This window comes from Vicia villosa, unplaced genomic scaffold (assembly GCF_029867415.1).
Source record: "Vicia villosa cultivar HV-30 ecotype Madison, WI unplaced genomic scaffold, Vvil1.0 ctg.000316F_1_1_1, whole genome shotgun sequence".
Taxonomy (NCBI): domain Eukaryota; kingdom Viridiplantae; phylum Streptophyta; class Magnoliopsida; order Fabales; family Fabaceae; genus Vicia; species Vicia villosa.
The window spans coordinates 134,898-157,549 of NW_026705137.1; the positions used below are offsets into that span (position 1 = coordinate 134,898).

Genomic DNA, 22,652 nt, shown 5'->3' on the forward strand with positions numbered 1-22,652 from the left:
CCAAATGTTTTTTAAAGTATTTTCTATTGGAAAAAAATTGGTTTATACCATATCCCGTAGGTTTTGATGATAACAAAGTATTTATAGAACAATTGGGAAAATTGATGTGTGTTTGAGTGTGCATGTACAAAAATTAATATGCTGATTTGAAATTAGTTCTGGAAGTGCACTGAACATTCAAAGAAAATCTCTTAAGTGGCCGATGATGAAGATCAAACTCTGAAGAATCAACTTTTGATCAAGTCATCTTCTGACGGTCAAAACCTAAAGACTCCAGACTTTGATCAAGCCAACTTCTGAAGATCAAGTCAAGCTCTAAAGAATTAGAGTCTAAAGAATAAGAAGCTAAGACCCAGACTCTGAAGCACCAGAACCTGAACCGAGTCAAAGCTTAAGAACCAAGGAATTTTAACAGGTCGTTATCAGACTCTGAGGTCAGTTTGACATATATTGGTCACGTGAAGACTTAGCTGAAAGTTGCAGAAGCCCGAATATTTACAACTGATAATTCCTTTTGTAGTATGGGAGTTTCAAATGGGATTGCAACAACATTAACCATTCAAGAATCTTTGCAACTTATTTATTGATGCGTCTCTCAAAGACTCTCTTGTGCTTGAAGTTATCTCCAATGATTCTTTCATGGAACTCTATAAAAGGAGCTGAAGATTTGTAGAAACATACAACATTGCGTCTTGACAATAAATGAGAAGTTAATCTATCAAAACAAAGAGTACAAGGTAACTTATAACTTCTTACCAATTGTAGATTCTTATAAGTTCTTAAGTCTCAAAGTTTTTTTTGTGTTGTATTATGTTTACACATCTGATTGTATATTAAGTGTTATTATCACTGTATCACTATTATTTATTTGCTAGATAGATTGTAGGAAGTCTCTTACTTGTGTGCTTGAGCATTGAAGTTTCTTGCCTGTGTGCTTGACCAATTAGAAGTCCCTTACTCGTGTGTTTGAGCATTAGAAGTCTCTTGCTTATGTGATTGAGCATTGAAGTCTCTTACTTGTGAGTTTGGGCATTGGAAGTATCGTGCTTGTGTACTTGAGCAACTTGTAATCATATTTAATTATAGTGAAAATATCTTGAAAGTGCAAGTGGACCGAACTACTCCTGATTTGTAGGAGGAATCAGGATAATTTCTTGCGTGTTCTCTTGATCTCTTATTTATTTCTGACCAATATTATCCGTTGATATCATTATCATACTCTAACTTAGATTCTGTCCTTGTGATCAGAATCTAACAAGAGATTTAAAGAGAAAAAGAAGTAAAAGTCAACACAATTCAACCCCCTTCTTGTGTTTTTCTCACCTTCGTTTTATTTTAGTAAGTTATGTTGAAAAAAGGTTTTAGTGTGTGTGTGTTTTATCCTTGGGATTTTATGAAAAAGCCCATTTGCTTTACATATGTTCACTCAGTAACTAAATTATGAGATTACTTCTTTTCTATAAGCTTTTACCATGTGCCGCTCTTTATCTTGATACTGCTTGAGATCTCTTAATATGAGGCTTTAAATTATTTTCATTTAAATTTTCCTCATTGGATAGTCAAGTTTATCAAACCATAATACTTAGGTTTGAATACTTAACCTCTTAATTTTTCCATGCTTGAGTTATCATAGTTGTCATCATCAAAAGTAGATGTTATGCTACCTGCAAAACAAGGTTCCACACTGTAGACATTCCTTTTTCCACTATAACATTAATCAAAACATGTAACCTTTTAGCTGCTATCAGAAAGAGAAAAGGGGAACACGAATCACCTTGAAGAATACCTCTTTCCATGTTAAACTCATTAGTTGGGCTCCCGTTCAAAAAACAGAAGCAATTGTCGTAATAATACATTCTAAGATCCATTTCTGCCACAGAGTCGAAAAATTCATTTTACACATAACATCGTCCAAATACCTCCAATCCACTAAATCACATGCCTTTTCAAAATCAATCTTAAATAATAATAATTTTTTCCAAACTACGTGCATCGTCTACAATTTCATTAGTTATAAGAATGTCGTCCAGAATCTGCCTATCTTTAACAAAAGCTGACTGAGACTCAGAAATAACACTTCCAATCAGGTTCCTCAACCTATTAGAAAGAACCATAGATAGAGTTATATATAGACAGTTCACCCAAGAAATAAGTCAAAAAATCCAAAAAAACACTAAGGACTCTCAAATTTAAGAATCAAAGTAATAAAAGTACTATTTGTTCTTTTAGTCAACTTGCCATTACGGTGAAAATCACAAAAAAAGTGAATCACCTAGTCTTTTAAGACGTCCCACAAGTCTTTGATAAAACCAAAATTAATTCTATCTGGTCCAAGACTCTTAAAACTGTCACAATACCAAATTGTTTGCTTAATCTTAACCTCTTAAAAAAAGGTACAATCAAAACTTACCCCTCTTCCCTAATGGTAAAAACCTCATCAAAAGGGACAATGAAGATAAAGATAGAAGAGTTAATGGCTGTCAATAAGGATTCCAGGAGCACCTCAGCCAAGACCCTTTACATATTGATACTTGGATTCTAGGATAATAAGAAAGTTGAGGGAATCTCGAATGATATTTTCCACGTGGTCATCACCGCCACAATCGGCCACTTCGATGTATCTCATATACTGCTACAACCCACAACCTTTGGTCTCCGATCAATTCTAGTTCTCTAACTTAATATTATCCATTACATTCATGTTTTGTATTTTACTTATATTTTTATTAGTTTTATATGTCATTCCTAATTGTTGTACTTAATATTCTTTAAAAAAATTTACAATCTAATAACAAAGTTTATTCATTGACATAATCACTTGAAAAAAAAAAAATCACACTTAAGGACTAATAATCAAATCTTTGATTAACTTCTAAATTCGACTACATTCTTTTATATAATCACTGAGATGTAATTATTAGGTACTTTGTTTAACACTCAATACTTATTACTATATAAAACTTAAAAAAAGAGAAAGTATAAAAAGTGTCAAACAAATTTAGGCTATGTTTGGTTATATAATTGAAAATTGAAAAAGTCATGATGAGTAAATATTGTCATATGATTCGCTTATTTTCTGTTGATAAGATTTGCTCTGTTTGTCACAAAGCGTGCTTCGATCCAATAAAAAAACACACTATTTATTGTAAGGAACTTCCATGATTCAAATATTGATATGATTTTGTTAGAGATGTCCTATTTAATATATTTAGACGTGCAAGGATATATATATATATGGAGAAATAGACGTTTGTGAATCTTTTAATTGACCCACATGAGAAGAGATAGACTCTCAGGTCAACAATTGTTATGGTGTATGGATGGATAGGAGGGAAACATGCATGTGTTAAATTGACAGAGATTTTTTTACATATGGAACTGAGGACTAAAGATTTTACTGTGAGACATGTAGCTCTCAAAGCCACTTCAAGTTATGTGGCCAAACATAAGAAATCATCTTCCGACAATCAACATGCTTTTATACCATTTATCTATGACATTTACTTTCTAGCACCAGAAGCCGTGAATCTTTTACAGAGACGGTAAAAGTTCATGCATAACAATGTTGTATTATCTAAAACAATAAATATAATTTTTAAAATAATTAATTTAATCAACCAAATTATATACACAAGACATTAAAAGAATGAACGATTAAAAAAAAACTGACAATTATATTTGTAAAATAGACTATTCAAAGAGAAACGAGGATCATGATAGGTAGAGTGCATCACACATTATGTGGGCACCCTTGGAGTCAACAAGTAATGATAGTAAGTAAAAACCTAGCAGTATTTCAATATGCAACAATCCAAATTACAATCGAGTATCCTTTGATCTCATCCAATCCCACACTTCATTTTCCACCTTAGATATCATTGTGGACTGGAAACTCAACTAACCTCTTACAGTCTCAGGATACCATCATAAACAATCACTACCTCAGATTTTGTCCCTCACACACACAATATAATCCAATGATTACAATCCACCGTAATCCCCACTGCACCTCCACACACATCAAACTCACACATAATAATCATGATCAAGATTCACCAATCCAAATCCATCAACAGTGTTACTCATTCTGGCCCACCACTCATCAGGTACACCGAGAAGCACTGAATCATACCCAAAAAGTGAAGATACAAATAAAATGAAAAAAGGTGTTGTTGTTACATGACTAGGAAAAGTGGACCCAAATTGAATCGACCGTTACAAGGGAAAAATGGATCATGGGCAAGTGAACACTTAAACAAAAACTATCAAAAAGATTGTTGGAACATTTACATAGGAAACAGTGAAATTATTAACTAATATTAACCTTTAATACTCTTTTGTGTTTTCAAATAAAATGAGGTGATAAATATAACAAAAATTCAGAGTTTTTATTATTATGAGAAAGAAAACACAAATAGCAGAAGTCTGCAATAGAGATGACTGCAAGTTCGAATTATTCTTCTTCCTTGTATGATTGCTTTTATAATCCTATCAGTACCTATTTTGGACTCACTTACTCACTTTCTCTCTCATAATAAATTTTCAATTTTCCATTTTATTTTTTTCTCTCTTTTGTTTTTGCATAAATATAATAAGAGTTAAAAAACCAAACCATCATAGGGAGCAACTCATCAAAAAAGCAAAGTGAGGGACAGAGGCAAAGCCTTTTACACGTGATAAAGAAAACACCAAAAGCTCTTTTGCATGCGTGTATAAGATTCATCAACATCATCATCTTCCTTTCTCATCTTCTCCACTTTTTTTTATATTATTTTTTTCACCCTTCAAAATCCTACAAAAAGACTCCATTTTTATCTATTTGCTTACCACCCATCTTCCATTTTCACTCTCTCATTGATCTTACATGTGTTCCCTAGTTTCCTAGCTAGAAATAAGCATAAGGGTAAGTTCAAGTTTTGTTTTTTCTTATGATTTTTTTTTCTCTTTTTCCGTTTTCATGTAAGCTATAGGTGAGTGAGTGAGTTAGCTTGTTGGTTGGTTGGTGAGTTTTCATTTTTCTGTTTTTTGACTTTGATTACACTTCAAGGCATTTAATAAAGATAGCATTTTTCTACTCTATAGCCTTAGCATTAATTGTTTTTTTTTTTTTTGAGTTTGGTTTTTCTGTCTATATATCTTCTACTAGTAGTAGACAGTAATTTTGCTACCCTTTTCAATGTTTATTCCTTCACTAAGGATGTTTTGTTCTTGATTTTTGTTTGTTTGTGGTTGTTTTATTCTCTTCAAATTGCCTTCACTTTTTTATTTATTTTAAATTCCAATTATTTATTTATTTATTTATTTATTTATGTGGCTATGTAGTGTTTATTGATTTTCATTCTTTGGTAGGTGACAGGCCTAAGAAGCTGGTTTTGTTTTCTGGGTTTTTCACAAGTACTACATTAAAAAAATGTTTTTTTTTAAGTTCATCTTTTTTTTGGTTGTGTGATATTTCATGTCGGTGTCAATAAAGCCATGATTTTGAAGTCCAAATTCATATTGAGATTTCCTTGTTTTCTGGTTGTTTGAAACTTCAATCAAAAGGGTATGAGAAAATGTCATCAAAATTTGATTTTTGTTGTTGTCTTATCTTATTCAGTTAGTTTCATTGTTCATTGTTCAAGTTCAATCTCTGACACCATTTTTGGGTTTGCTTGCTGAAAAAATGGTAACTTGTTGGATTTTCAGTTTTTGCAAAGGAATAGTAATGTTTTTGTTTATGTTGTATTCTTAAACAGTTTCCTTTACTTTACACTCTCACGCCATACCAGTTTTATCTTTATGCATTGTTTCATTATAAGCTCAACAACTCATAATTGGGTTTTGCTTTTTCACTTTATAGCAATAATAACTTCTATTTGTCCTCTCACCTATAATTTCCACCTTTGTTTATGTGTTCTCAGCTGAAGTAATTTTCACTATTTTGCAGTTATAGGCAAAAACTAAACGTGAAAAACTGGTTATTTCTGTGAATATCACTATCTATATATCTATATATTCCTGCAAGAACTCGGCAAAAATTCAACATGCCTCTTAGGCAAATGAAAGAGAGTTCAGAACAGCACCTTGTGATCAAACCTCATCTGCCAAACACTATGAATCAAACTAAGAAGGTTACTAAAGCTGTTCAAAATGGTAAAGGTCCACCATTGTTGTCACAAGAACAGCATAACCAAACTTCACCACCACCACAAGGAAGGAGTGGTGGTGGAAGGAGAAGGAGTAGAAATGGAAGAAAATCTGATCAAGTTGATGTTTTGATGAGACCAAGTTGTAGGCCTTGTACTGCTGTGAAAAGTAATGAAAATGGTCATGTTGTTCAAAATGGAAACGTAGTTTCTAGTGATGTAGAGATGAGTTTTCCTACTTCAAGCAAGTCTTTGAGTTTTGCTCAAAGGCCTGGTTATGGACAAGTTGGTACAAAATGCATTGTTAAAGCTAACCACTTCTTTGCTGAATTACCAGACAAGGACTTGAATCAGTATGATGTAAGTTTTTTCATTGGTTTTTACTAGTTTAGCTTTAGCTTTCTGCAAAAACAATATAGTTTGGTATTCTTAGTGATTCACACATAGCCCTTTATGGAAGCATTTAAGTATATCCTTTAATTTCCTCTTATGTCTTCTGTTCAATTGCAGAATGAATTGAATGAGCTTCTGTTTTAGCTGTCCTTTTTCTATAGTACCATTTATGAGTTCTTAAGTTTTGCTTAAAGACTTCATTTGTGTTATTTCAGCAACATAATTTGGATAAATTTTGCCACAATTATTATGTGGTTAATTGCGTTTGGTCGATGTTTAATGGATATAGCAGATGTCAAACTGCATTAACCACAAATTTAGACACGATTAACCACAATTTTTAGGTGTTCAAATCTATATGTATTATGGTTCACCACAACCAAGTTCATGGTAAATGAGCTTCTACACGTGATATATTTGTTAATCATCTACTAAATGTAATTAACCATTCAAAAACTGTCGCGAAAGTTTTTTTTCGTAAGGCTTTGTTCTTATTGTTGCTTCCTTTAGTTTAATTTTAATGCCATTATTTGTTGCTGTATTTTATAGGTAACTATTACACCGGAAGTGTCTTCCAAAGCAGTTAACAGATCCATTATAGCAGAACTTGTGAGGCTGTATAAAGAATCTGACCTTGGCATGAGGCTTCCAGCATATGATGGCAGGAAAAGTCTGTACACAGCAGGAGTTCTTCCCTTTTCCTGGAGAGAGTTTAAGATTAAGCTCATAGAAGAAGAGGATGGAATTAATGGCCCCAAGTAAGATTTATTGCACATGTGTCTTGTCGGTGTCAGACATGAACGTGTTTTCAATCTAAAGTGCCGGTGCTGCATAGGACTTTATATATATTATTGGTTTGTACTAAGTTAAATTTCAACCGATACATGACATTTTTCAGGAGGGAAAGAGAATACAAAGTGGTGATCAAGTTTGTTGCAAGGGCTAACTTGCATCACTTGGGGCAGTTTCTGGCTGGAAAACGTGCAGATGCTCCACAGGAGGCAATACAAATTCTAGACATTGTACTAAGAGAGCTAGCATCCAAGAGGTACTTTTACGAAATAATTATCATTTAAAACTGTGAAATTCTGAAGGTTACGATTCTCGTTTTTTCTAACAAAAGCTGCACTTTTTAAAGGTTTTGTCCCATTGGGAGGTCGTTTTATTCACCTGATATTAGAACACCACAACGACTCGGAGAAGGATTGGAGTCATGGTGTGGATTTTACCAAAGCATAAGACCTACTCAGATGGGCCTTTCCCTCAATATTGGTATATTATTACTTTTAACCTATTTCATTTCCTAATGAAAATGCAATTCAACCGTTGATTCATCTTACATTCTCTTGTTGCATTTTGTAGATATGGCTTCTGCCGCGTTCATTGAACCTCTTCCGGTGGTGGAATTTGTTGGCCAGCTGTTAGGAAAAGATGTTCTGTCAAGGCAGTTGTCTGATGCAGATCGCATCAAGGTACTTGATTTATTGGCAAAAATCTTGATTCACTCATTTTCCATGTTGTCTTAAAACTCTAAATTTAGGCCATGTTTGGATAAACATCTTAATGAAGGCTATAGCTTAAGCACTTAGTATTTAAGTGCTTATATATAAGTTCTATGAAAATATGTTAAAAACAATTTATGAGCATATCATATGCTATTTCTATAAGTCCTAAGCTCAAATAAGCCAATTCAAACAGGCCCTTACAAAGCTACTTTAACATGTTTAACAGATTAAGAAATCCCTTAGAGGAGTTAAAGTTGAAGTGACACATAGAGGGAGTGTTAGACGAAAGTATCGTGTTTCTGGTATAACTTCTCAACCAACAAGAGAACTTGTGTAAGTTAATTTTCTTTCTAGTCTTGTAACTATTGATTGCTATACAGCAAATTCAGTAAAGTTCTAATGATTTTCCATAAATGTATTTCTTTTAGGTTTCCCGTTGATGAGAACTCAACTATGAAATCAGTTGTTGAATACTTCCAAGAGATGTACGGTTTCACTATTAAACATACACACCTTCCTTGCCTTCAAGTTGGTGGAAATCAAAAGAAAGCAAACTATTTACCTATGGAGGTAGTGACAATTTCATGCCATTGATGTTACTGCTATACTTGCTCATAATTATATTGAGTTTTCTTACATGCCTCTGGTTCCTCAGGCCTGCAAAATCGTCGAGGGACAACGATATACTAAAAGGTTGAATGAAAAGCAAATTACCTCACTACTGAAAGTCACATGCCAGAGACCCCGTGATCGAGAAAATGACATTTTGCGGGTAAATACTAAAGTTTGCATTTGATTAACTTTTATCAAATATTATGTTATCAAAATTTGACGTTTATGGTGACCTGGTGAGGTCATTTTTGAGTGTTGTAACTAATAAAATATTAATCAATGATGTTGATTAAGGTAAAGTATATTCAACTACGACACTTCATATTTTCACTCACGATTAATGTATAGATTTTATAATATAGAAGTTAAATATTAATGTAGGATCTTCATATTAATAATTCAACTTTGCTTACAAGCAGACAGTTCAGCATAACGCATATGATCAAGATCCTTATGCAAAGGAATTTGGGATTAAAGTCAGTGAGAAGCTAGCTTCAGTAGAAGCACGAATTCTTCCCGCTCCTTGGGTAATGTGCTTCTCCAATCGACGTTAGAAATCTAAAATGCAATCTATTTTTTTCTCTCATAATTATTCATTTAAATTGATTTTGTTTGCAGCTTAAATATCACGAGAGTGGCAAAGAAAAAAATTGTTTACCCCAAGTTGGCCAATGGAATATGATGAACAAGGTATTGCAAATTGATATTACATCTGTCATTTCAATGGCATCAAATAGTTTCAGATTATTGTAAATTTTTATTAAATTCCAATTGCTTTTCTTGTTTGACATGGAGTTTCGTGTGATGGCTTTTAATGCTGGTATGTTTGTTTCCTAATACTTGAATGATGCAGAAAATGATTAATGGAATGACGGTTAGCCGTTGGGCATGCATAAATTTTTCACGAAGTGTGCAAGATAGTGTGGCCCGTACATTTTGTAACGAGCTTGCGCAAATGTGTCAAGTATCTGGCATGGTAAAGTTCCCCATCCTTTTGATTTGTCTGTGTTTGAAATATAACCAAAAATATACTAGATTCATAATGTTTTTTTGTTGTTTTAGGAATTTAATCTAGACCCCGTTATTCCGATCTACAATGCAAAACCTGAGCAAGTGGAGAAAGCTTTGAAGCATGTTTACCATGTATCATCAAACAAAACCAAAGGAAAGGACTTGGAGCTTCTGTTAGTAATATTGCCCGACAACAATGGTTCTCTCTATGGTAAGCCATATTGGTTGAAATACATGTACAACACTGCTTTCAAAATGAGGACGTTGAAAATTATTACATAACTAAAGTGGTACTAATAACTATTTTGCAACCGTCTTCTAGAGAATGAGGATTTTGACTGAATGACAATGTGCCGTTCAAATTCTTAATATTCATGATTTTGTGTCAATTTCTTTTATTTTCAGGTGATCTCAAGCGTATTTGTGAGACTGACCTTGGTTTAATTTCTCAATGTTGTTTAACAAAGCATGTCTTTAAGATCACGAAGCAGTATTTGGCAAACGTGTCTCTGAAAATCAATGTTAAGGTTTGTTTGCTCTCAAATCTCAATTACTACAAACCCCAAATGAATATGCGTTACTGGTTGAATATGATGTTAGAACTCTAACTGCTCTAAAATGATTCTAAGTTCCAACAGCTAGTTAGTGATCATTTGCCATCTTCTTGATGCAGATGGGCGGTAGAAACACTGTTCTTGTTGATGCCGTAAGCTGCAGAATACCGTTGGTTAGTGACATACCAACAATAATATTTGGAGCAGACGTTACTCACCCTGAAAACGGAGAAGACTCCAGCCCCTCAATAGCAGCTGTACGGGTTACTTTTTATACAATCTATCTGTCTCGATTTTTGATATAATGGTTATAAAAAATTTTGATTGCTAATATCTGTTGATGAATCTATAGGTAGTAGCGTCACAAGATTGGCCTGAAGTTACAAAGTATGCAGGTTTAGTTTGTGCTCAACCTCAAAGACAAGAACTTATACAAGACTTGTACAAAACTTGGCAAGATCCTGTTCGTGGCGTAGTTAGTGGTGGCATGATCCGGTAATCTTCAACTTTTGTAATTCTCATTGTTGTTCTTGGTTGTTTTACCATTTTGATGTTAGTATCTATTGATGTTAGTGCTAGGATATTAGTATTACCATTTTAAGTTTTGTGTCCTATTTTTTCAGAGATTTGTTGGTTTCGTTTAGAAGGGCGACAGGACAGAAGCCACAAAGGATTATATTTTATAGGTCTGAATCTTTAATTTATGACCAATAAAGAATTAAGAGTTAGAATGAGACTATTTGTATATGTATTTTAGAAAATAATATCATGATTTATCAAAAGGATGAAATCTAATTGGACTACTAATTGTACAGGGATGGTGTAAGTGAAGGACAGTTTTACCAAGTTCTACTATACGAGTTGGATGCGATTCGGAAGGTTAGAACCCGTTTGTTTACTCACTTTTACTGTAATTGTTTGTTGTAGTTGTTCCTATATTAACGATTAAGCATTTTATAAAGGCGTGTGCTTCTTTGGAGCCAAACTATCAACCTCCGGTAACTTTCATAGTTGTACAAAAAAGACATCATACTCGGTTATTCGCAAACAATCACAGAGACAGGAACAGTACAGATAGGAGTGGAAATATACTGCCTGGTATGTTGAATGTTCCTGAAATAGTTATACACGCAAATGAATTTATGAATTGTTCTCTTTGTTTGAATATTACGATTGATATGTTTGTACTTTTGGTATGCTTTTAGGAACCGTTGTTGATACAAAAATCTGTCACCCAACCGAGTTTGATTTTTATCTCTGCAGTCACGCCGGCATCCAGGTAAAAGATAGGCTAAAAGTGATACCTAAAATCTACTTTCTAATTTCTAGCTTCTAGTTATCTATGAAGCACTGACACCGACACTTAATTGAGACATGCCTTCAGTTGGAAGCATGTTGAAGCCAAAATAGACAGCTTTCACATCATATAAACATTCTTTTATCACACACGCAGGGTACAAGTCGTCCAGCGCATTATCATGTTCTATGGGATGAAAACAACTTCACAGCAGATGGAATTCAGTCTTTGACAAACAATCTCTGTTACACATATGCTAGATGTACACGCTCCGTATCTGTTGGTAAGCCTATTCAAGGTTATAAATATTGCTTTGGTTTTAGGCTTCCAGCGATCGATTTGTTTTTATATTATGTTTGTTTTTATTGAGGTTCCATCTTGCACCTGAAAATGCACAAAGTTAATAGTTCTTTCGGTTTTATTGTGCAGTCCCTCCAGCATATTATGCACATTTAGCAGCTTTTCGTGCACGATTCTACACGGAGCCAGACCTACAGGAAACTGGCTCCACCACGGGTGGTCGTGGTTCGAAGACAACACGGGCAGCAGGAGATTGCGGTGTCAAGCCATTGCCAGCCTTGAAGGAAAATGTGAAGAGAGTGATGTTTTACTGTTAATCTCTGAAGCAGTTTGGAAATGCATGGATGGTACATGCAGCAAGCACCATCCCTCCAATAGTTACTTGTACATTAGTGACTCTTCAACAATGTTTCTCATAGTAGATCCATGATTATAGTTCTAGAGGCCAAGTTTAGGATTCCTTGAAGTATTTGGCGAGAGAACTTGGGAGTCACTTAACATAGGATTAGACTTTAGATGTTTGGTATTGAATCAGGCATTGTTAACAAACTATGTATCAATCTTTATTGTAGAATTTTTTTTTGCCTGAAGGATCTTGTAGATGTTCAAAAGTAGAAAATTTTCACTTCCTATTAGTTTTTTTGTTTGCAAGTGTTTATGTTTTTTTTTTTTCAATTGACGAAACAGTAATAACTACTAAAGATTCACGCAACATCAGAATAATATGGTTCGAATTCTGATGATGTCCAACCTAGCACTCAATTTGTGTCACTTGAGCTAAGATTTGTGAGTTTGTAAGTGTTGAGCATGAAGTTATCATTTCTAGTCAAAACTCAATAAGTGAAACAGTTAAAGTTCTCTAAAAAGGTTTGCATGATTCATTGGTAATTATACAAAACTTAAGCAATTCATATATAGCATAAAATTTGAAGCAGCAAATAAGAGTTATTCAATAAAAAAAAAAGTTACCTTTGGGCCTTGCATCATTAAGAGGTGTTTTTAAACCTAGGAATTTTTTTCCACCTCTATATCTTCTCACAAATCTGTAGTGAAAACTAAAAAATGTTCATAGGATTCAGACATGCATTTTTGGACGTATCCATTTTTTACAAAATTGAATGCAAAGGAGTGAGCCATCCATATTATACATAATTTCAGTCCAAAGTTGTATCTCTGAACATGTATTTGGTATATTTTGGAGATGTATAATCGAAAATAACACTGATACTTCAAAGCAGAAACATAGACAGTATGAGTAAGATCTAGAAACCACAACAACTCGACATTAAATTAAAATACTCATCATTACATAGATAGTTGTTAACATAAATTTAACATTACATATAGTTATAAACGGGTAGTTGACGACGTTGCAACATATTGATCATATAAATGGAAGAAAGTGATCACCATGTCCACCCGCATGTTACACCATCCTGGCAGACATCTTGAAACTCTAGCTAAAGCCAAACACTCAACTTGAAGATGTCATAACTGGGGTGAGTATGGTCATGTAAAGCATTTTTGTTACAAATCATATGGAGTCCAAAAACCTTCTGCTCACTTTAAAGCCAATCTAGTGAGTAAAAAGAGAAGTTCTAAATATATGGATGTTAACCTTATAACTCATACTTCTTTGAGAGATTCAACCAAAGAAGATTGATACTTTGACAGTAGATGCTCTAGACATAAGACAGAGGCTCAGAAGTTGTTGGTGGATATCAGATCTCAGCCCACAGGTTCTGTTAGATGTGGTGATAGATCTAAAGGTGAAATTAAAGGAGTTGAAAAATTGGTGTGTGTTGGCTTTTCTAGTCTAGAAGATGTTCTTCTTGTGAAAGGACTAACTGCTAATCTTATCAGCATTAGTCAGTTGTGTAACCAAGGACTGTTAGTCAATTTTCCAGTCATAATGTTTAGTCAAAGATGATAAAGAGACTATTCCGATGAAGGGTATAAGGTCTAAAGACAAATATTATCTGTGGAAACCTCAAATAATTGCTTATTCTTCCACATATTTAATAACCAAGGAGGACGAAGAAAAGCCATGGAACTAGAAGCTTGGACACCTTCATCTCAGAAGAATGAAGGAAGTCATATTTGAAGGAATCATTAGAGGAGTGCCAGAACTCAAGATTCAGGAGTGGAAAGTCTGAAGTGAGTGTGAGATTAGGAAGAAAACCGAGATGTCACATCCATCGTTGCAACATCATACCACTTCTAAAGCGCTGAAACTTCTTCATATGGATTTAATGGGACTGGTGCAGATAGAGAGCTTGAGTGGAAAGATGTATTTCTATATGGTTATGGATGATTTTTCTAGGTTTATCTGTGTCAAAGTATTCAAAAGGAGCATAATAATGTGATTTTCAAGGTTAGGAGTGAGCATGACAAGGAGTTTGATAATGCAAAATTCTATGAATATTATGCTTATGAAGATAGCAATCATGAATTTTCTTTTTCCATCACTTCTCAGCAAGATGGAATTGTTGAGCAGAAGACTAGGGTTATTCAAGAATCAGCTAGAGTCATGTTTCATGCTAAGCAATTTCCATTGCAGTTTTGAGCTGAGGCTATAAATACTGCATGCTATATTCATAATAAAGTCACTTTAAAGGGAGGCACTTCAACAACTCTCTATGAGTTATGGAAAATAAGGAAGCCTCCAATAAAAGAATTTCATATCTTTGGAAGTAAATGCTATATCTGACAAAGATCAAAAGGATAAGATGGATCCCATAAGTGATAAAGGGATATTTATGGGTTACTTTTCAAACAACAGAACTTTTAGAGTGTTTAACTCCTGAACTAGAATTACAAATGGAAACCATAAGTATGGTGATTCAATCATTGAAAAAGAGTTGGATGTCGAAAACAATGTTGGAACATCTTTTATGCAGACTAATAAGGAAAGGACAAAAGTGATTTGTGAGTTCACAAGTATTAAATCAGACAACTCTCTTGTCACTTCAGGTATCTCTATTAGAGTTCAGACAGAACAATTCAAGGAAATTATTACAAGACACCTTAATGAAGAGGACATCACTGAATTAAATAAGGACATGTCAAATTCATGTCTTGTTTTTAAACTTGAACCAAGAATGAGCCATATTATTCAAGAAAATAAGATCTTAAAATGTATCATTGGAACAAGGTCTTATGGTGTGCTTTACTCTCACAGCATAATATTCATGCAGAATTTTTTTTGCAATACAAAGTGGGATAGTAGTGCTGATGGATGCCTCTCTTTGAGAAATAGTCTGATTTCATGGTACAATAAGAAGCAAATATATGCTTCTTGGTGTACTGCTGAAGCTGAATATGGTGAAACAAGAACAAGTTTCTTTCAACTAGTGTGGATGAAACAGATGGACAAGGAATGTAATGTCAAGCAATATGTCATAGCATTGTATTATGACAATCTTAGTGCTATTAATATCCAAGAATCCCATTCAACATAGCTGGAACAATAACTCTGACAGTCATAATCATCTCATCAAGAATCTTGTTGAAGGCAAGATGGTTACTCTGGAGCATGTAGACACTAAGGAACGACTCACTGTTATGTTCACTAAAGCCACATATGCAAATCAAATTGAGAACATAAACAGTGGGCTAGGAACTTGTACTATTGAGGAGTTATAACAATTACATGTGTGGAGGAGTGTAATAGATACTATCCTCTTCCTCTATTCTTTGATGCATGATAAGCCTACGCAAGTTGCAATTGTTAATTGATGGATCAAAAGATTTCTACAAGATCAAATGGCTGGTTTGAAGAAGACATGCTCTACGGGGGTGTCAAGGGAGTTCAGTGTCAACACTCCTAAAACATGTGACAGAAACAAGAAGTGCATAAGGATTTTTGACAGGGGTAAAAGTTGGAAACCATCTGAAGATGATCAAGAAATTTGTGCTTCCACCAATGATTATGTGTTTCCATATGATATTGTGTGTTTGCCTCCAATTTTATTGTACATTTACTCTATTTTTTGTCAAGATTTGACTAAAAAGAGGGAGTAAAGTGTTAGTGTGGAAGCTTGTGTGTCATGATTTCATGTCAAATGTCTTGACATGTTGATTGACACTTTGATAAGGTTGTACTATTGCTTAGGGAGAGTAGTATTTGGTTGTTTCCTATACATTATGCTGATATGTTTGCATTATGTCATACCCAATGTTCTGACATCTTTCTTGAAGTTTTTGTGGAAGCATGAGCGTTTGTTCTTGTGATATTGGTTTTCCCTGTATAGTGTGTTGAGACTACAACAAGCATAGTTCAGTTTTCCTAGCTAATTCCGGATTGAATGCTTGATGGTTTGGCCAAAATTATGGCTAAAAAAGGGGGGATAAATAGTTGTTGGTTTGTACCTGTGAAGTGCCAAATTATAGTTATTTTGTGTATGTAAATAGTGGCACTTATCGATGCTTTTTGTTAATACCGTTTGAATAATCCCCCGTTTTTGTGTAATTACGTTTACTTTCCGAATACTTGTATTTTCATACACTTTTATACCGTTTGATAGTTTTGTTGTATTTTTGTAGGTATTCTCGTGTTTTCGGAGCCTTGAGGAATAAAGTGTCAAAGACACGGCTGCGAGAGCAAAGAGGAAATAATTCTGCTGTTCTGGTGCAGGGCGCTTCGCACGTTGTAGGGCGCGTCGCGCGCTCTTCGAGTTTGAAGAACATAAGCTGGCAGAAGTTTGGGCGCGTCGCGTGGTTTTTAGGGCGCTTCGCGCGTTAGAGCGGTTTGGTACATAAGTGAGAGCGCGCTACGCACGTTGCATCCAGTTTTAAACAGATTTTTCTAGGTTTTTATCACCTCTTCTTGACAAGTTGAGCTCTGATCCTATCTTGGTGGTTTAGAGGTTTAGGAAACACCATTGGATGCAACGTCATGTGGATTGATCATGGATCTGTCTCGATTTCATTGTACCGGTGAGATTTTTCCGGTTCATCTTCTCTCTTCCCTTTGTTTCATTCCAATGGTGGGTGTTGTATGTATGTTTCTACTCTTATTGTATGTATATTTGTGGATCTTGGGATCGTTTATATATTCGCTTTACAAATCATCATTGTTGTTCTTCTTGATCTTTTTCCTTAAATGCTCTGGATTTGTGTTGTTGCGGACATGGACACCATAGATCTAGATTAGGAATGATAACTGTTAGTTTCTGGGTTGCAGACATGGATTTAGGACTAACAATCGTAGTGGGTATCGAGTCTAATGCCCCCGTGTTGTTTGTGTCGGTGGAGAAATCGCTGATGTGAATAGTACGGTTGAGCTTTCTTCGGTGTTGCAGACATGGACACCGATGTGGCATCTCGAGTGATGCCAGATGATGTTGATGCGTATTGTGAGTATCGAGGGATAGATCTTCAGATTTAAGTATTCGACGGGTAGAACAAAATGCAATTCCATAACTATTTCTCTTAGGCTATTGAGATTGTTTATCTGCTTTTATTTACTTTTCTCGCATTTACCTTTCCGCACCCAAATCATGAAACTTAGAACGCGAGATAGTCGAAGGGCAGTTCTTCTCACCAATCTCTGTGGACACGATAAATCCCGGATGAATACTTCCAAAACTTTTGTTGCTTGCCACTATACCGCCACAACAAAATGGCGCCGTTGCCGGGGATTGGTTGAGATTAATCGCATTGCGATGGTTTTATGTTTTAAGTTTCGTATATATGTCCATAGCGTATATTTTGTGTATAGACTCATACTTGTATTTTCTTGTATAGTTATACTTGTTTCGTTTTGTTTGGTAAACTGACTAAACAAGTTGAACTCGGATTAGCTCTTAAATTACATATCTTCACTTTTCAACTTGTTTAGTCAATTTCACCATTCAATTGTAATTTGGTGTTTTTTACACATACTTGTATATACTTTTGCTTTTGATTCGTTTGTTAATTGTTTGGGCAGGACATTTTCTTTAGGTGGCGTTTGTGGCGAAAGCATGGGCGTACCGCGAGGAAGTTTCTTACCATTCGCGAAACAATAAATAGCGTCAAGCTAACGACGTTAAACGTGCGCTTGTTGGGAGGCACCCGAACGGTTTTATTTTTCTATTTTTCTGTAATTTAGTTATGTAGGTGTTAAGTGGTGGCTCATTGGAAATTCTGGTCTTTTTAGACTGGTTCTGTTTTTCTGGTGTAGCGCGCGCCGCGCGCTTATGGGCGCGTCGCGCGCTATGATGCTTTTGGCTAGTGAACTCTTTTTAACGGGTCACTCGGCTCGCCTTTTTCCCACTTACACCAAGGCCTTCTGGTATAGTATTTATATTTTTATTTGTTAATTCTTTTGTTTGTGTTTAGTTTAAAACTTTGGCCCGTTCGCTTGTGGTCGCATTTGGTAATTCTCCAACTTTGATTGATTCAACAATCCGGTTGTGCGGTAATGATTGATCGACTTTGTACATAACAAGGTACTCGTTTATCGCTTTCTATAGCATAGCATGTTTAGGAGACTTTTCATTTGTACAATTTTCATACTACTCATTCTTTTTGCATAACTTGCTCATGACTTGAATCACAATTAGTTTACCCCTTTTTACCATAAATGTGAGGTGGCTTTCCATTGTATATATATGTGAGTGACTGACATTTCTTGTTTTGACTGGATATTATTATGTTTAATCTTTTGTCTGTATTGATTTTGTGACTGCACGAAAGTGATCAAGACACTTGTTTGATTTTGAGCACAACTACCATAACCAAATGTCATTTTACCTTGTGAGTGTGTGACCATTATTAACCCCTTTTGACCCTTTTTGTCAATCTCCATACTATTTTTGCTTAATGCTTGTCTATGAGCGTTGAGTTTTCATTTGTGTATGGATGTTTGATTCTTTGTTTTCTTGTACCCGCACCTATGATGTTTAGATGGATTTTTGCCCTGCCTTAGAAAGTAGAGAGTATTCACTTTATGTTATGGTTGAATTAAAGTTGGGGAGAAGGTGTTTGCCTCTTTATGATGTGATTGATATGAGGTAGTGGAAAGAAAAGAAAAAGAAAAAGAAAAAAAATGTGAGAAAGAAAGAAAAGAAAACGAAAGAAAAAAGAGAAAATTTTGAAAAAGAAAAGAACAATAAGAGTTTGGAATAAGAGTGTGCTAATAAGTTTTGTGTTTGGTGTGAAATTTGTGATAAAGAGAAAAGTTGGATTGAAATTATATTGTTTGAAACTTTGTGGAAGTAATTACTCCCTTAGGTTTAGGCAAGTTTTTGTTTCGATTAGCTTTAGGACTTATCACTTGTTTGTTAACCGAGCCACATTACAACCTTGAAAGCCCTTGTGATTCGTGCCGTTGCATTTTCGATACTATTTTTGGATGAATGCATAATTTTGTCTTTTGTTTGCAAGATTGTTGGGTGAGTGTCATTAGTCCTCACCTTTCGGTGTTTTTCATCTACCGATGAGTTTTTGCTAGGCGTGATTCATTATTGAGCTTGTTTTGTTTTAGGATGTTTTGTATATTTTTTTACTTAGGATTCGTTTCATTTTCATGTTGTCGTTGTAGGATAGTGGTAAGTATTTACTTTGTTTGTGTGTTTTTGTTTGAACCGTACAATTGTTTCGTTTTTCCAACTCTTGTTGATTCTAGATTCTTTGGATTTTTACCTTTGCGATTGAGTGTTTGGCCTTGTTTGAGGACAAACAAATTCTAGTTGGGGAGAGTTGTTAAGTGCCAAATTGTAGTTATTTTGTGTAAGTAAAGAGTGGCACTTATTGATGCTTTTTGTTAATACCGTTTGAATAATCCCCCGTTTTTGTGTAATTACGTTTACTTTCCGAATACTTGTATTTTCATACACTTTCATATCGTTTGATAGTTTTGTTGTATTTTTGTAGGTATTCTTGTGTTTTCGGAGCCTTGAGGATTAAAGTGTCGAAGACACGGCTGCGAGAGCAAAGAGGAATTAATTCTGCTGTTCTGGTGCAGGGTGCTTCGCGCGCTCTTTGAGTTTGAAGAACATAAGCTGGCAAAAGTTTCGGCGCGTCGCGCGGTTTTTAGGGCACTTCGCGCGTTAGGGCGGTTTGGTACATAAGTGAGAGCGCGCTACGCGCGCTGCATCCAACGCGTTGCGTGCTGTGCGTAACTCAGTTTGTATAAATAATTTTAAATAGATTTTTCTAGGTTTTTATCACCTCTTCTTGACAAGTTGAGATCTGATCCTTTCTTGGTAGTTTAGAGGTTTAGGAAACACCATTGGGTGCGACGTCATGTGGATTGATCATGGATCTGTCTCGATTTCATTGTACCGGTGAGATCCTTCCGATTCATCTTCTCTCTTCCCTTTGTTTCATTCCAATGGTGGATGTTGTATGTATGTTTCTACTCTTATTGTATGTATATTTGTGGATCTTGGGATCGTTTATATATTCCCTTTACAAATCATCATTGTTGTTGTTCTTGATCTTTTTGCTTAAATGCTCTGGATTTGTGTTGTTGCAGACATGGACACCATAGATCTTGATTAGGAATGATAACTGTTAGTTTCTAGGTTGCAGAAATGGATTTAGGACTAACATTCATAGTGGGTATCGAGTCTAATGCCTCCGTGTTGTTTGTGTCGGTAGAGAATTCGCTGATGTGAATAGTACGGTTGAGCTTTCGTCGGTGTTGCAGACATGGACACCGATGTGGCATCTCGAGTGATGCCCGGTGATGTTGATGCGTATTGTGAGTGTCGAGCGATAGATCTTCAGATTTAAGTATTCGACGGGTAGAACGAAATGCAACTCCATAACTCTTTCTCTTAGACTATTGAGATTGTTTATCTGCTTTTATTTACTTTTCTTGCATTTTCCTTTCCGCACCCAAATTATGAAACTTAGAATGCGAGATAGTCGAAGGGAAGTTCTTCTCACCAATCTCTGTGGACACGATAATTTCCCAAATAAATACTTCCAAAACTTTTGTTGCTTGCCGCTATACCGCTCCAACAGTACCCTTGAGGGAGGGTTTTGGTTCCATGAGACAAGGGGAGTACTTTGATAGGGGGAGCATAGGGTTTGTGTTGTGTGTTGAGGTTAATTTTTTTTCTAATATGTGTTTGTGTTTTGCTATTTTTGTGAATTTAGACAGGATGTCATGACATCTGGTCTCTGGTGATATCGTGTGAGAATTTTATTTCATTTTTCTCTTTGAGTGTGAGGTTGGGTCTATCTGTAAGGGGTTGCTGCATGTAACTTTGATTTGTTTTTGTTTGCTGGATTTTCAAGTTTGCATGACGTTCATGTATCTTGTATCCATGATTGTTTTTGTTTGTATCTCCAGATATATCTTCCAAAGGTTGTTTTAGCCAAAATTTTCTAAAAGGGGGAGATTGTAAGTTCCTTGATTTTATGATTGACAACAATTTTACTAAATCACGGTTCACAACAAGATGTTGTGACAGATGTCTTAACATGTTGGTAAGACATCTCAAAAGACCGATGCTCTGACAGATGCTCTGACAGATGCCGTAACATGTTATACCTGAATATCATGACAGTTTAGGTTTTTAAATCTTGGAAGATTTGTTATGTTTTTATGAAAATTCTGTATGAATTTAGTACTCATTGTACAGTCATAGTTAAAGAAGAAGTTTTTATGAACATTGCAGATTTGATTTGATTTTGTAAAAAGGATCTTGGAGACTTTTTAGGAAATCTTAAAGATTTGTTCATATTTTTGGAGAATAGATTGTGCAGAAGATTTACAACTGGAAGATTGGATTTGCGTGAAGTGTTCAAGCTCATACTGCAAGAGTCTATTTAAAAGAACTTTCAAGACCTAAAACTCAGTGGAAAAACGTTTGGAGAAGCCGTGTGCATGAGAGAAGGGTTTAGGATTTTAGTGCGTTCTTTGTGGTCCACTTGATTATCTCTTTGATAACCAGAGTAAGACTGTTTTTTATTGTTCATTATCAATCACTCATGAGCTTTTAAGCAAGAGTGAATTATGTGTCAAGTTTTCTATTGTTCATCAGTCAAAAGCTTTTAAGCATAACTAATTTTGTCTTGAAAGAATGTCTTATATATATTTTTTTATTATTATTAAGGGTTCGCCACTGGGTTGTGGCTGGTAGGAAGTGAGAGGGAGTTCTCATATATAGGGGTGTCCTAGGTAGAAGTTGCATAAGATAATGATTAGGTGATATGATGTAAACTAGGGTTGTTTAGCTTTGAATTAATACTATCATAATGGATTTCCTTCCTGGCTTGGTAGCCCCCAAAGTAGGTGAGTTGCACTGAACTGGTTTAACAACTGATCGTGTCTTTTACCTTTTGCAATTTACTTCTACATAATTTATTGTTTTGGTAAATGGTTTTTCTATCAGTAGATGATGTCTTTACATCTGTCTTGACATTATGTTTTGGTTTTGGGACATCAGTCTTAACATTTATTTGAAAGTGTCGGAATTTTAATTGACATCAGAGCAAACACTTGTTATGTTTTGAGTGAGTTCAGGAAAAATACTTTCCGGTACCATGAGCAAAGAAGGAGGTTTCAACAATAGACACCACTATTAAATAGTACTCCCTCCGTCCCAAAATAAGTGTCGCATTTGATAAAATTATTTATCCCAAAATAAGTGTCGTTTTAAGTTTCCAATGCAATTTTAATTTTTATCTTCCAATTATGCCCTCTAATTAATATTCTTAATTTATTATTCTCTCACTTTACATTTATGATCATTCAAATACACCAATAATAAATAGGGATAGTTTTGTAAAAATACTATTCTCTCTTTCATTTTATTATATTTTCTTAATCGGTGTGAAATGGGTATGAATCCTCTCCATTTCCTAAAAAAAATAGAAAATTCCATTACTATAGTTTTAGGTGTATAAAATT

General features: G+C 34.9%; 1 protein-coding gene across 2 annotated transcripts; it reads left to right on the forward strand.

The window, feature by feature from the left end:
- The first annotated feature begins 4,610 nt into the window (after nt 1–4,610).
- Nucleotides 4,611–12,445, forward strand: LOC131626644 (protein argonaute 10-like). 2 transcript variants are annotated; one of them, XM_058897478.1, is made up of 22 exons: nt 4,611–4,903; nt 5,930–6,488; nt 7,071–7,279; nt 7,420–7,569; nt 7,660–7,793; nt 7,884–7,993; nt 8,253–8,359; nt 8,455–8,596; nt 8,682–8,798; nt 9,058–9,165; nt 9,257–9,328; nt 9,492–9,614; nt 9,701–9,860; nt 10,055–10,176; nt 10,323–10,460; nt 10,556–10,698; nt 10,827–10,889; nt 11,019–11,082; nt 11,166–11,301; nt 11,409–11,482; nt 11,657–11,783; nt 11,930–12,445. In XM_058897478.1, exons 2-22 carry the CDS (start codon nt 6,027–6,029, stop codon nt 12,115–12,117), a joined length of 2,949 nt encoding a protein of 982 aa, XP_058753461.1. In that variant the 5' UTR covers nt 4,611–4,903; nt 5,930–6,026; the 3' UTR covers nt 12,118–12,445. The 2 variants fall into 2 exon arrangements, with proteins under 2 accessions (XP_058753461.1, XP_058753462.1); XM_058897479.1 differs by lacking the exon at nt 4,611–4,903 and adding an exon at nt 5,007–5,545.
- The last annotated feature ends 10,207 nt before the right edge of the window (nt 12,446–22,652 follow it).